The sequence below is a fragment of the Crinia signifera genome, chromosome 8 (assembly GCF_055691185.1).
Source record: "Crinia signifera chromosome 8, ASM5569118v1, whole genome shotgun sequence".
Classification (NCBI taxonomy): domain Eukaryota; kingdom Metazoa; phylum Chordata; class Amphibia; order Anura; family Myobatrachidae; genus Crinia; species Crinia signifera.
Window position 1 is genome coordinate 22,085,840 of NC_139224.1, and position 13,478 is coordinate 22,099,317.

At 47.8% G+C, this 13,478-nt stretch overlaps 1 protein-coding gene across 1 annotated transcript in view; it reads left to right on the plus strand.

Moving 5' to 3' along the window:
- SHQ1 (SHQ1, H/ACA ribonucleoprotein assembly factor) overlaps positions 1-13,478 on the plus strand; it is a 77,667-nt gene that overhangs the window by 17,849 nt on the left and 46,340 nt on the right. Inside the window, exons 7-9 of the mRNA XM_083155973.1 lie at positions 3,211-3,323; positions 6,764-6,918; positions 8,447-8,500. Of these exons, the coding sequence (XP_083012099.1) occupies positions 3,211-3,323; positions 6,764-6,918; positions 8,447-8,500 (322 nt within the window). The remainder of the gene's footprint in view (positions 1-3,210; positions 3,324-6,763; positions 6,919-8,446; positions 8,501-13,478) is intronic.

The window sequence follows — 13,478 nt, forward strand, 5'->3', positions numbered from 1 at the left end:
CGTCATCTTATTATCTTTCCTCTCTATTGTCTTTTATCATCAGCCCCCCAGTATCCAAATAACACTCACCTTTATATATTCCCTTCAATCACACTCTCTCACATTGGCCTACAAAGGTCACACCCTGATACAGGTTTCGGTCAGGATCCAAACAGTCAGGAAACCGACAGTATGATCCTGAGGGAGGTAAGTACTGGGGTTGGGTTAGTGTTAGGCACTAGGGGAAGGGATAGGTTGTAGGGGAGGGGTGGGTTAGGCTTAGGCTGCAGGGGTGGGGTGGGTTAGGCCATAGGAGGGGTGTGTTAGGGTAAGGCACAAGGGAAAAGGTTAGGTTGCATGGGTGGGGTGGGCCTGGATATGTGAGGGGTGGGTTAGGGTTAGGCACTAGGGCAGGCATTCCCAACCACGGTCCTCAAGGCACACCAACAATGCAGGTTTTAGTGATATCCAGGCTTCAGCGCAGATGGTTTAATCAGAATCACTCAGGTACTAATTAATTCACCTGTGCTCAAGCCTGGATATCTACAAAACCTGCACTGTTGGTGTGCCTTGAGGACCGTGGTTGGTAATGCCTGCACTAGGGGAAGGGATTGGCTGCAGGGGTGGGGAGGATCAGGCTGTGGGAGGCGTGGTTGAGGCATTTAGGGGAAAGGTTAGGCTGCAGGGGTGGGGAGGGCGGGGTTAGGGTTAGGCACTAGGGGTAGGGTTAGGCTGCAGGGGTGGGGAGGGTCAGTCTATGGGAAGGGTTGGGTTATGCACTAGGAGAAGGGTTAGGCTGCAAGGGTGGGGAGGGTCAGGTTATGGGAGAAGTGGGTTAGGGTTAGGCTGCAGGGGTGGGGAAGGTCAGACTATGGGAGGGGTTGGGTTAGGCTGCAGAGATGGGGTGGGTTAGGTTATGGGAGGGGTGGGTTAGGGTTAGGCACTAGGGGAAGGGATTGGCTGCAGGGGTGGGGAGGGTCAGGCTGTGGGAGGGTGGGTTAGTGTTGGGCACTAGGGGAATGGTTAGACTGCAGGGGTGGGGAGGGTCAGGCTATGGGAGGGAGGGGGTGGGGGTTAGGGTATACATATTTTCCCTGGATGTGTCTAGATTCTGTCCCTCGTGATCCCACTGTCGGTCTTCTGACTGTCGGGATCCCGAATGATGGCATTTCGTAACCAACCCCCCGATACTACCGCATTACCCTCCAATCCATCCATAATTCACCTGTTTATTTTAAAGGCCCCTTCTCTTTCTTGCTGCTGAAAATGGTGACTCTGATGTGAACAGCTGCAGTCTTGGCAGGTGGACCCCTTATTCCTCATTACTTCTTCTGCAGCCAAGCCTCCTCCTAATACACTGTCAGCCACGCTTCTGCCTCATTCCCCTTTCTGTACGCCCCATTCCACCCCTCCATAAACCCGATCCCTCATTTTCCTTCTTTGACGACCTCCCCACCGTTCCTTGGCCCGATCGTCCCCACTCATCTATCTCCAGTCTCTCCTGTGACACTTCCCTCTGTGCTGCGCCCTTTCCTCTCATTCCGTCCTCCGCTTCTCTCTCTGTCCCTGTTATTCCATCTGTACCATTAAGTATGTTTATTTCATGTGTTCCTTCTTTGTTAATCTTCCGCCTTGCCTCCTGTCTTCCTCGTACCATCCCCCCCCCCCCTCCTCAGTGTCGCTATGGCTACAGTACTCTGCATTACTGTCGTATAAACCATGCACGCGGTCTTACGCTAATCTCTGCATACATCCCAAAGCCTCGCAGGGAACGCTGTCCATCCATCACTTACTGGGCTCCGGCCCAGCTCAGACATTCTGCACTAGGCTGCCTGGCTCACTATAATCTAGTTGATGAACACTAGAGGAATTCGCCACAGTTGCCGCTTACATCATTCATTCATCCACCAGCTGGAGCTGACTGCTTTGCCTCATACGCCGCGGCTGTCGCTTTTTATTTTCCCGCAACATGCCGCTGTCTGGCTATTAAGCAGGTCATTGCGAACTTGCTGCAGTACATATGGATGTTAGGTCGACACATATTAGTTCGACATGCATTGAGTCAACTGCTGAAGGACGACGCAGCTTAGATCGACACAGGAAATAGGTCAACGTGGCTAAGGTGGACCTGGTTGGACGGTCGACGCAAGCATTCGGTCGACAATGGCTGGGTCGACAGTCAAAAAGTCGACACGTTTTTCACGTTTTTGTTCTTGAGCCGACATGTGCCGACGGGCTGTATTTCATGCCGTACTGTCCGCTAGGACGTGGTGGGAGAACAGTATAGTGCCGGAAGCAGGGCGCACTTTGATCAGACTGACCTTTGAACTGTTGATCTTCCCATTGCCTACCTAATGCTTGTGTTGACCTTAGCCATGTCGACCTATTTCATGTGTCGACCTTTTACCGGTCAGTCTAATGTATGGCAAACTTCATAGTGTCCTAGCGACTGTATGCCGTGGTTTAGTTGGTCCACAATGTCTAAGTCGATGGCTAATTGTCGACAGTGACTAGGTCGGCACCTATAAATGGTCGACAAACCCTAGGTCGACATTGACAGAAGGTTGGTGCAAGCAAAATGTTGCCGTTGACTTGGTGGACGCTGAAAAGGTCTACACAAGTTTTTCACAGATTTTGTTGGTGTCTATGTCGACATGGACACCATAAAAATGTACCGCGGACCCTCGCTGCGGTCGCCATGCTTCAGGCGCGGTACCTCACTGTGCCCGGCGCACTATTATAATGTGATTCTATGGCCACTTGGATGGTAAAGTTTGCAGTCGGTCTAATCAAAAAAAAAAAAAAAAGCACGAAAAACTCATCTTTTCAGTGTCGACATGTCAGTGTTGACCTTTTTCTTGTGTCCACCTTTTATCTTTACACAGCAAATTTAGATATGTTTGGACACAGCCCCCTCATTGTTTTGCGGCTTGACCTAATGTACTCGCACTGGGCTTTCCCAGTGCTCCGGAGGCTGTTGTTTTGGCCCCCGTCTCATCGTTATTGCTCCTGCTGGGTGACTTCATCTGAGGGCGGCCACACCAAAATACCAGAGCAGTTTCGGTGTCACCCGATGCCATCTGCACCCCATAGTGGTGCCACTGGTCTAGCCCACGACATGCAAGTTTGTTGTTTGTGTGTGTGTGTGTGTGTGTGTAAAACCAGCAGTATAGACCATTCCGCTTCTGCTAACTATTCCTGACGGAGCGAATGTTTCTTTGTCTCTTCCAGCGCTGATCTCTTTGAGGATGATGCCATCCTACACTTGTTGAAGTTTAAGCCCTGGTGGGCAGCGGTAGAGCATGGAATAAGCAATTTATCGCTGGAAAACCAGGAGACGAAGGGTAAGACAATTTATACCATATAGGAGAAGAAGAAATGTATTCTGAACATTCCGTTATCTGTGTACGCTCTGCAAGGAGCGGTGATCTCACGGAACAGCTGCTGGATGATAAGAATCCCCCAGGAGAGTATAGTCAGACACACTGTTGAAAAGCAGAAACCTTTGCATCATACCGTAACTTCATAATGATGTTACAAGTCACTGCGAGAACTACAGATCATATCAGCAGAGCACTGAGAAACCCCAAGGTGACTTGCAGAACGCGAGGGGAATCAATGTATGAACTTCTGACATTCGGTTATGTAGACACTCTAGTAAGTGATATACTGATAACCGTGCTGGGCAACCTCAGGAAACCTTTATGGCGACAGGGAGATGGTGCCAAGAATCACACTTTACTAATTTTTTCTTGTTTGAAAACTAAAATTAATCTGATTTATGGTTTACAGGTTTTTTTTTTCTTATCTTTTAATATATGCATTCCAGTCGTGTTGGAAAGAGCCCACAAGCAGCTTCTGCTGAGTAAAGTTATATACAGCGTGCCTATATTCTGAATGTGACTGTGGCTGTATCGCCATACGGAATGCTACATTGCAGCATTTTCCAGGAAAACACTGTAACATCATTCCTTTTGCCGATACAGCCACAGTCTCACACAGAATATAGGCATGTTGCATATCATGTAAATTGGAAAAGGCTGTGTGTGCTTCATTTCACTTCGTTAAAATGCGCAAATAAGGGAAAAAGTCACAACAAATGGTCTGGTGCTACAGAATCGCACAGAGTTCACACGTTCTGTATAACGCGACTTGTATCACATGGACGATGGATGTATGTGTATACACTGGACGGTATTTAGATTTTGATGTTTTCGACCTCTGGGAACCAGAGAAATCGCAGAGATTATCGTCTAGCCTGAAACCAGCCTGATGATATTGCTTTTTAAAGCTCTAGTGTTTACTTGAAGGTGTAAACCTACTACACGCAGTAGGAGAGAGTTTTTAGAACTACTCTACGTATTTCGCCTGGATCAGACTTTATCTGATTTGAACACAAGTCAGCCCTATGTCTCTGTATATAGAGTACTACTGTATGTGTCTGGTGTCCTAGCCTTCATCATTATCAGCATTCACTCACACTATCTCTGCTCAGAAAACGGCTATAAGTAAGTGTACACACAGCTCTGCATAACCCACAATTTCCTTAACATGCCCTGCTACACTTAAGATCCATACACACTGGGCATGTATGGATAGCGATGACCGCTGTCATCGCTGAGGGGAAAGCACAGTCAACATGGCGCTATGCAAAGCTGTCCTCAAAGCCGCTCATCTGCTGGTATTACCAGCAGATGAACGGCTTTCCCGGCGATGATGCGGGAGCGCGCAGCAGCTCTCACCACCGGGACGTACACACTGGGCGGCTTTGAGCTGAAAGCCGCTCAAACTTGGTGTTTTGAGTAGCTTTCAGCTCAGAATCGCCCAGTGTGTATGGGCCTTTAGACCAAATGTAAATGGCCTGTTACAACCCAGTTACTCCTCTAGCGATGCGAGTTTGGGTGATTCTACATAGCACGTTGTGAAAACAGGCGAAATGCGTCAAACTCTGCATGGGAAGGTGATGGAGGCAGATTATCGCTTACAAATGATAATGGGAGAGATGGATCAAGCCGTCTAAAGAGTGTGGATGCAGCGTCTAACTACCATCTTATACAGGGCTGGGCAACACCGGCCGGTACTTGTGTATTATAGCGGCGCCCCCGATGTGCATCGCGCGATGTTTATATCGCGCCGCATGGCATGCGATGCAACACGATTTTTGCCCCCTATGCGATGAAAGATCGTATAAGCACCATAAAGGGTGCTTTTAAGCACCCTAATGGGTGCTTACAATGTGAAATGCACCCCCACGCCACCCCCCCACTATAAACGTGAACCCGAAGGGTGGCGAGCGCAGCGGTACGCGTCCTCCGACCTTTTCATACCTCCACTATCCACGTCGGCGTGGAGTTGAGAATAGAAAGTGTGGCGAGCGCAGCGAGCCACCGAGCTCGAAGCGTGGCGAGCGGACGCGGATACCTTCACAGGTATCGGAGTCCCCTCGCGGGCTTCACAGGTATCCGCGTCCCCTCGCAGGGCTCGCCATGCTTCGGGCTCAGTGGCCACACTTTCTATTCTCAACTCCACGCCGACGTGGATAGTGGGGGTTTGAAAAGGTCGGAGGACACGTACCGCCGCCCCTCGCGGGCTCGCTGCGCTCGCCACGCTTCGGGTTCATGTTTATAGTGGGGGGGTGGCGTGGGGGTGCATTTCACATTGTAAGCACCCATTAGGGTGCATATACAATGTTTAATCGCGTCGCATTGCATTGTATGGCATTGTATGCCATGTACAATGTCATACAATTTTAAAATTGTATGACATTGTACAGCATCGCGCGATATCGCGTCGCATCGCATACCATCGTATGCCTTATGGTATGCGATGCGATGGGCGCCGCCAAAATACACAAGTACCCACCGGCCCTCCAGATGTTAATGAACTACACATCCCAGGATGCTTTGCATTAGTTTTGCTATGTGGCCATGCTGAAACTGATGCAAGGCATGCTGGGCTGTGTAGTTCATCTGGAGGGCCGGTGTTGCCCAGCCCTGATCTTATAAAATGTACTTGATTGGTTCCTATGGCATCTTCTCTACATGTGTCGATTTCCTATCAACCCCCATCCTGTAACGGAGCAAAACAGACAATCGGGTATATGAATTGTCAAGACCCCTCCCCTGTGTGCTTCCCATCTGAATGCAGAGCGCATGGGGGAGGGGCCAAGACAGCACTGCTAGCCTGCTTTGAATAGTAGTTGTCCTGCTTTCTACACTCACACAGTTTGATAGAATATACATACCATCTGGTATTCTCAAACCAGCGGCGTAGCTACGTTTTGGGCGCCCCCCCCCCCCCGCCCATTCAAACCCCCCCCCAATCCCCCCGCAGCCTTACCTTTCGCGCTGGTCCCGGCGGCTCCGTTCTTCTGCTGAGGACCACCACAAAATGGCCGCCCCCATACAGCAGACAGTTTCAGAGAACTGTGTGCTATATGGGGGCGGCCATTTTGTGGTGGTCCTTAGCAGAAGAACGGAGCCGCCGGGACCAGCGAAATAGGTAAGCCTGCAGGGGATTGGGGGGAGGTGTAACTATAGCACCGCAGCCCCCGGCGCCCCCATATGCACAGCGCCCCCGCTGCGGTGCTATAGTTACGCCAGTGTCTCAAACATCTGTTTGATCTCTTTCATTGAACCGGTATAACATTTATTGCCAGCTAATGACTTTGCTAAGGCTGGAATATTACACCATGAAGACTGTAAAACAACATTACCATTGCACAATTTAGGGACACATTGGGGCACATTTCTGACCATAAGCTCCCCCCCCCCCCCCCCCCCAGTTACATTTACAGATAAAGAGAAGGAGCAGCTGCGGAAATTCACAAACAAGTCATATTTGCTGGACAAGAAAGCCGAGAAGCAGTCGTACCTGGGACTGATCGATCTCCTCCTGGCTTACTGCTACGAGGTTCGGGTTACTGAAGGAGAGAGAAATGTAAGTGGATTTTTTCTCTGACTGTGCTGTCTGGAGAACACTCCTGCCAGGAGGGTTCTGCTATAATAACCTGACATTGTGAGCGCGAGGCTCTCTCTCTCTGACAGGCCAGGCGCACAGACAAGGAGCGAGAAATAATCTGACAGGTGAAAAATGAGTCCCACTCGCTCGGAGGATAAGGCTGAAGGCTGATGTTAGGAGTGTTTCGCAGTAGATTTACCAGATAGTGAGCAGCAGTCCGCCCAGCCCAAGGTCTCAATCCTCCTTCTAAATTGAACAATGTCATGTAACAGAGAGAGATCTGTCGCACACAGATGTGTGCAGTGACGGTTCTGTACTGCGGACACATCGTCGTGACGGCGGAGGAGAGAGGCCTTTCATCCTCCGTAGAATCGTTTTATCCTTTTTAGAAGGTTTTTCTTTTTTTTTTCTGTGGGTGATGGATGCACTATTGGCTTATTTATTATGCTTCCGCACTGCTGATTGGACAACTGTAAACAGTAAGACCAATGCAGTCCGCAAAACTCTCTCATCTTGCTCTGCACCCGGCAGCGATGGGCAGGAGAGACGTTGTACCTGGCATAGAGGGGTAAACAGATGATTATTACAATTGTGGCACAATCCTCCCACCCCACCCCTATTTTGCAGCATACACTTGATGCCTAGCGAGCGGTTAAGCCCCGCCCAGCCGAATGACCCCGCCTCCCAGATCCCCTTGGTAGCATGTGAGGGCATCTGTTCACTAACACATCACCTCATTTGCTGACACTAGCAGGAGATATCATTCCATGATCGCTTATCGTGGGCGCGGACGTAATGTGACATCAGCCTCCCAACCCGAGCAAGCATCAGCCCACCTGCATTCCTAGGGGAACGCCTCGCAACACGTCCTGCAAATCTGAGTAAGGTCAGACTTAGTGCCACATGCCCTAAGCTTCAAAAGTGATTAAATGGAGAGTGATAAACAGCCAGCCAATCAGCTCCTGCCTGATATTTTTTAAACACAGTCTGTGACAGGAGCTGATTGGCTGGCTGTTTATCACCCTCCATTTTACCACTTTTGTTTTTTTTTAAACATAGTTCATCTGGCCCTTTTGCTGCAGTCACATGATTGATGGTCGCGATGTTCATCTTGAACTGTGATCACATTGCAGTTTTAGCAATCACAAATGCAGGCAGGGGTGTGTGTGTGTGTGTGTGTGCAGGCAGGGGTGTGTGTGTGTGTGTGTGCAGGCAGGGGTGTGTGTGTGTGTGCAGGCAGGGGTGTGTGTGTGTGCAGGCAGGGGTGTGTGTGTGTGCAGGCAGGGGTGGGGGGTGCAGGTAAGGGGTGGTGTGCACCTTCTCCTGCATTTGCATTGCTGAGGATCGCAGATGCTAAGCGGCTTGTCATATGCGATCTATGCCTAATCCGGCCCAGGGCCCTATTTCCAGCTTGGCTGCTTTGTAGAGGTAGGAAGGTAATGGCCATTCTTCTGACCATATGATCCCTTTAATGAACATCAATATGTCAGTGTTTTTTATATTGCAGGTAGAGTCTGCCTGGAATATAAGAAAATTAAGTGGAACCCTCAGCTGGTTTGAGGTGAGTAGTTTTTATTTATTAGTTATTCCAGTGGTTCCCAAACGATTTAGCATCACGGCACGCTAGATTATCAGAATATTTGTCACGGCACCCCTTGGTGCAAAGTTTTCTACCGAGAATTTCAGAAAACAATATTAAATGAAATAAGTTGTGCTTATATGTCATCCTTAGGTCCAGTTATGTGATGAGGGACATAATTCACTTCTGTTTATCCACATATTTAAAAACTGGAAGCCACAAGCAGGGATTTTGTCTATTACATTGACTATAAATAATTTGAATAGGTTCTGAAAACCAAACCTCGGCACCCCTGCAAGTGCTCCGAGGCACCCCAGGGAGCCTAGGCGCACAGGTTGGGAACCACTGAGTTATTCATTTATTAGCCCATAAGGTTCATTGTCTGCTAGTGTCCAAATAGTACTGTAGGTGTATGCCACACCTAACACTGTATTATCCATAAAGTACTGTAGGTGTATGCCACACCTAACACTGTATTATCCATAGAGTACTGTAGGTGTATGCCACACCTAACACTGTATTATCCATAGAGTACTGTAGGTGTATGCCACACCTAACGCTGTATTATCCAGAGAGTACTGTAAGTGTATGCCACACCTAACACTGTATTTTCCATAGAGTACTGTAGGTGTATGCCACACCTAACACTGTATTATCCATAAAGTACTGTAGGTGTATGCCACACCTAACACTGTATTATCCATAGAGTACTGTAGGTGTATGCCACACCTAACACCGTATTATCCAGATAGTACTGTAGGTGTATGCCACACCTAACACTGTATTATCCATAGAGTACTGTAGGTGTATGCCACACCTAACACTATTATCCATTGAGTACTTTAGGTGTATGCCACGCCTAACGCTGTATTATCCAGAGAGTACTGTAGGTGTATGCCACACCTAACACTGTATTATCCATAGAGTACTGTAGGTGTATGCCACACCTAACACCGTATTATCCAGAGAGTACTGTAGGTGTATGCCACACCTAACACTGTATTATCCAGAGAGTACTGTAGGTGTATGCCACACCTAACACTGTATTATCCAGATAGTACTGTAGGTGTATGCCACACCTAACACTGTATTATCCATAGAGTACTGTAGGTGTATGCCACACCTAACACTATTATCCATCGAGTACTTTAGGTGTATGCCACGCCTAACGCTGTATTATCCATCGAGTATAGGTTATGAAAACCAAACCTCGGCACCCCTGCAAGTGCTCCGAGGCACCCCAGGGAGCCTAGGCGCACAGTTTGGGAACCACTGAGTTATTCATTTATTAGCCCATAAGGTTCATTGTCTGCTAGTGTCCAAATAGTACTGTAGGTGTATGCCACACCTAACACCGTATTATCCAGAGAGATCTGTAGGTATATGCCACACCTAACACTGTATTATCCATCGAGTACTGTAGGTGTATTCCACACCTAACACTGTATTATCCATCGAGTACTGTAGGTGTATTCCACACCTAACACTGTATTATCCATCGAGTACTGTAGGTGTATTCCACACCTAACACTGTATTATCCATCGAGTACTGTAGGTGTATGCCACACCTAACACTGTATTATCCATAGAGTTCTGTAGGTGTATTCCACACCTAACACTGTACTATCCATCGAGTACTGTAGGTGTATGCCACACCTAACACTGTATTATCCATAGAGTTCTGTAGGTGTATGCCACACCTAACGCTGTATTATCCATCAAATACTGTAGGTGTATGCCACACCTAACACTGTATTATCCATCGAGTACTATAGGTGTATGCCGCACCTAACACTGTATTATCCATTGAGTACTGTAGGTGTATGGCACACCCAACGCTGTATTATCCACTGAGTACTGTAGGTGTATGGCACACCCAACGCTGTATTATCCATCGAGTACTGTAGGTGTATGCCACACCTAACACTGTATTAAGAGAAAACATATAAAATGTTAGGATCTGCTTACCCTTTCCCAGGCAGCGCTTATGCTGACCCCTCGCCATTACCCAAGCAGCACTTGTGCTGGCCACACCCCTAGGGATTCACATTACTGGTAACACTTATACGTTAAGACCCAGTATTTCAAAATGATATTTAAAACAGGTCTGAGCCACTAAACCCCTTTCACATTGCAGGTGAAAACCATTTTAAATAGCATGTAATACCATTCACATTCAACCCGTTTAACCCCCAAAGAACACGTTTCAAGCCATAGAAATAGAGCCATTCACACTGCTTTTTAACTGCTTAAGCAATACCGGTATTTTTTAAACGATTAAAGCAATCCTGGAGCTTTCACACTGCAGCTCTACACGTTTTAAAAGGCAAAAAAACCCGGCAATTTACCGTTTAAGAGCTGTGAAAGGGGTATTAGTCTCTGTGCTCCGTTCCCCTGCAGAGCTTTCACTAGGCTCTCACTTTACCATCAAAGCTAACGCTCTGTTCTCACTTTGCCGGTACAGCTTATACTGGACACACAATTCCCCTGGCAGTGTTTATGCTGCGCGGTCATTTCCCTGGCGAGGTTTCGGATTTCCATGATTGGTTATGAGAGATTCCAAACTATGCTGAGTGTGCCACCCTAGTGCTGTGACCTGGGAGAGACCCTGCAGTCAGCTGTCACTCCCTGTCACTATGCTGCAGCATAGTGGACACTCACATATATATATTAAGCGCAACGGAATATGCTGCGCTATCACTTTGCATGAAAGCAGTCCTTGGACAGTGAGTAACTGAGGGACGAACATGTAGCGTTTGCTCTGGCTCCACAAGGCCTGCAGCTGCTTGTCTGTATGCCAGTAATAATATCTCAGTGCCTCGGTGATGGGGAAGAAGTGTGACCAGATGTCAGTGCCTGTGTCTTTAGTTCCTGCCTCTGGCACGTGCCGCAGAAGAAGCAGAAACATGACGTATTGGTTCTGCAGTGTTTTACCCAATCCGCGTGTTAAGGTAGCCAGCTTCATTGTATGCCACTGCATCAGCCTTACCCGGGTACCAGTGCCGATCTGTGCAGGCCGCAGCCCCTCTGACTCGGGCAGTCTAATGGGCATGCAGCGATTTCCAGAAACATAGAGGTAAGTATTTTGCATAGATGTGTGGCCTGAGCCCCCCTGCACCCGAGGATCTGTTTGTATCGCAACCTTTCTGGATACACCCATGCCATATGCTTGCTTATGTAGACCTCATCATTCACAGAGCCCCATCCTTGGTGCATAGCCCAAACACCCTCACTAGACGTAGCCCACATTGGAACGCCCGTTGACGGCCGGTTCCGCCTATTCAGCCACCAGTGGAGAGGCAGTGAAGTGAAGACTTGCATTTACATAAGTGCAGTGTTACATAACGTTGCATTGCTCTTATGTAAATGACCCTCAGTGGGTTATTAATTACTGCTAATTATCTCATATTGTCGCTCATAGCTGAACTCCTTCCCATTGGGAATTATTTACTAACATGAGCACAGATTGCCAGACAGCAGCGGATCACTGCAGCTTGAACGGACGTGTGCTGGAAATGTTTTACCTTGCACCACTATGAGGTTCATTTGTGAGAAACCAAATCTGTGGAGGGACACTAGACCACCAGGATGAAACCTATGTGATCTTTATTGGAACCTATGCACCCAGCAATGCTAGGATTTGTGTCTCTGTGCCACCAAGGTGTTAATATTTGTACTAGGAAATGGCTTTTCATAAGGAGGGGATGTATCACACCTTTTAAAGAAAAGTGCAGTAGTCGCCATGGCAACCAATCAGATGCTCTAACATTTGCGTTTATTAGCGCAAAGCACAACTGTTGCGGTAAGAGATGTGGTGCGGTCCCTGGACTTTTCTGAGACCTGGGGGGGGGGGTCCTCTGCCTATGCGCACAGTGACGGCGGCGCACTTTGGGCATATAGGTAGGGATACATGACGAAACCCTCAAACACAGTGGCGGAAAGAATCCCATAGGCTTTCTAATATAGATACCCCACGCAGCGGTGACCTGGCAGAGGTGCTTTGGGGCATATGACAATATGTTAAAAACCTCGAAAACTGGGTTTTTACCACATTTGCACTTTAGTGCATCCCGCCCAAAGACCCTACACCAGAGGTTCCTCAAGGCACCCGACGGTCCAGGTTTTAGGTATATCCATGGCTCAGCACAGATGGGTAAATCAGACTGACTGAGTTACTAATTAAGATTGATGACACCACTTAGCGCTAAACCCTATAATTAGGTACACAAGATAAAATTACGTATCTTAAACCAGGTGTTGATCTTTGATGTATTTCAAATGAGGTCAGCACCTGAAACAACATAGAATGATATCGCCCTTTTCTCCCAAATGAATGGGATGTGTGAATATAAAGGGTATATCAATACAGAAAGATCATGGTGCAGTTTCCAGGTAAACAGAAAGTTTTAATAAGCACAGGAAACTCACAATATTGCAGATGGTAACAAGCATATAAAAAGCCAAACGGCAAAGCTGCTGCACAATCAAATTCTTCCTCCCATCCGACACTGGATTCAGGTGGTGAAATGGAGACTCAGGGCACCGGTATCCCAAAAGTTCCTCAGGTCCAGGGAAGATGATATGCAGTCCAGTAAAAGATAAAGTATGCGTCTCACTTAATGCATTTCGGGTCGAATTGACCCTTCATCAGAAGTGTGAGTCACACTTCTGATGAAGGGTCAATTCGACCCGAAATGCATTAAGTGAGACGCATACTTTATCTTTTACTGGACTGCATATCATCTTCCCTGGACCTGAGGAACTTTTGGGATACCGGTGCCCTGAGTCTCCATTTCACCACCTGAATCCAGTGTCGGATGGGAGGAAGAATTTGATTGTGCAGCAGCTTTGCCGTTTGGCTTTTTATATGCTTGTTACCATCTGCAATATTGTGAGTTTCCTGTGCTTATTAAAACTTTCTGTTTACCTGGAAACTGCACCATGATCTTTCTGTATTGAT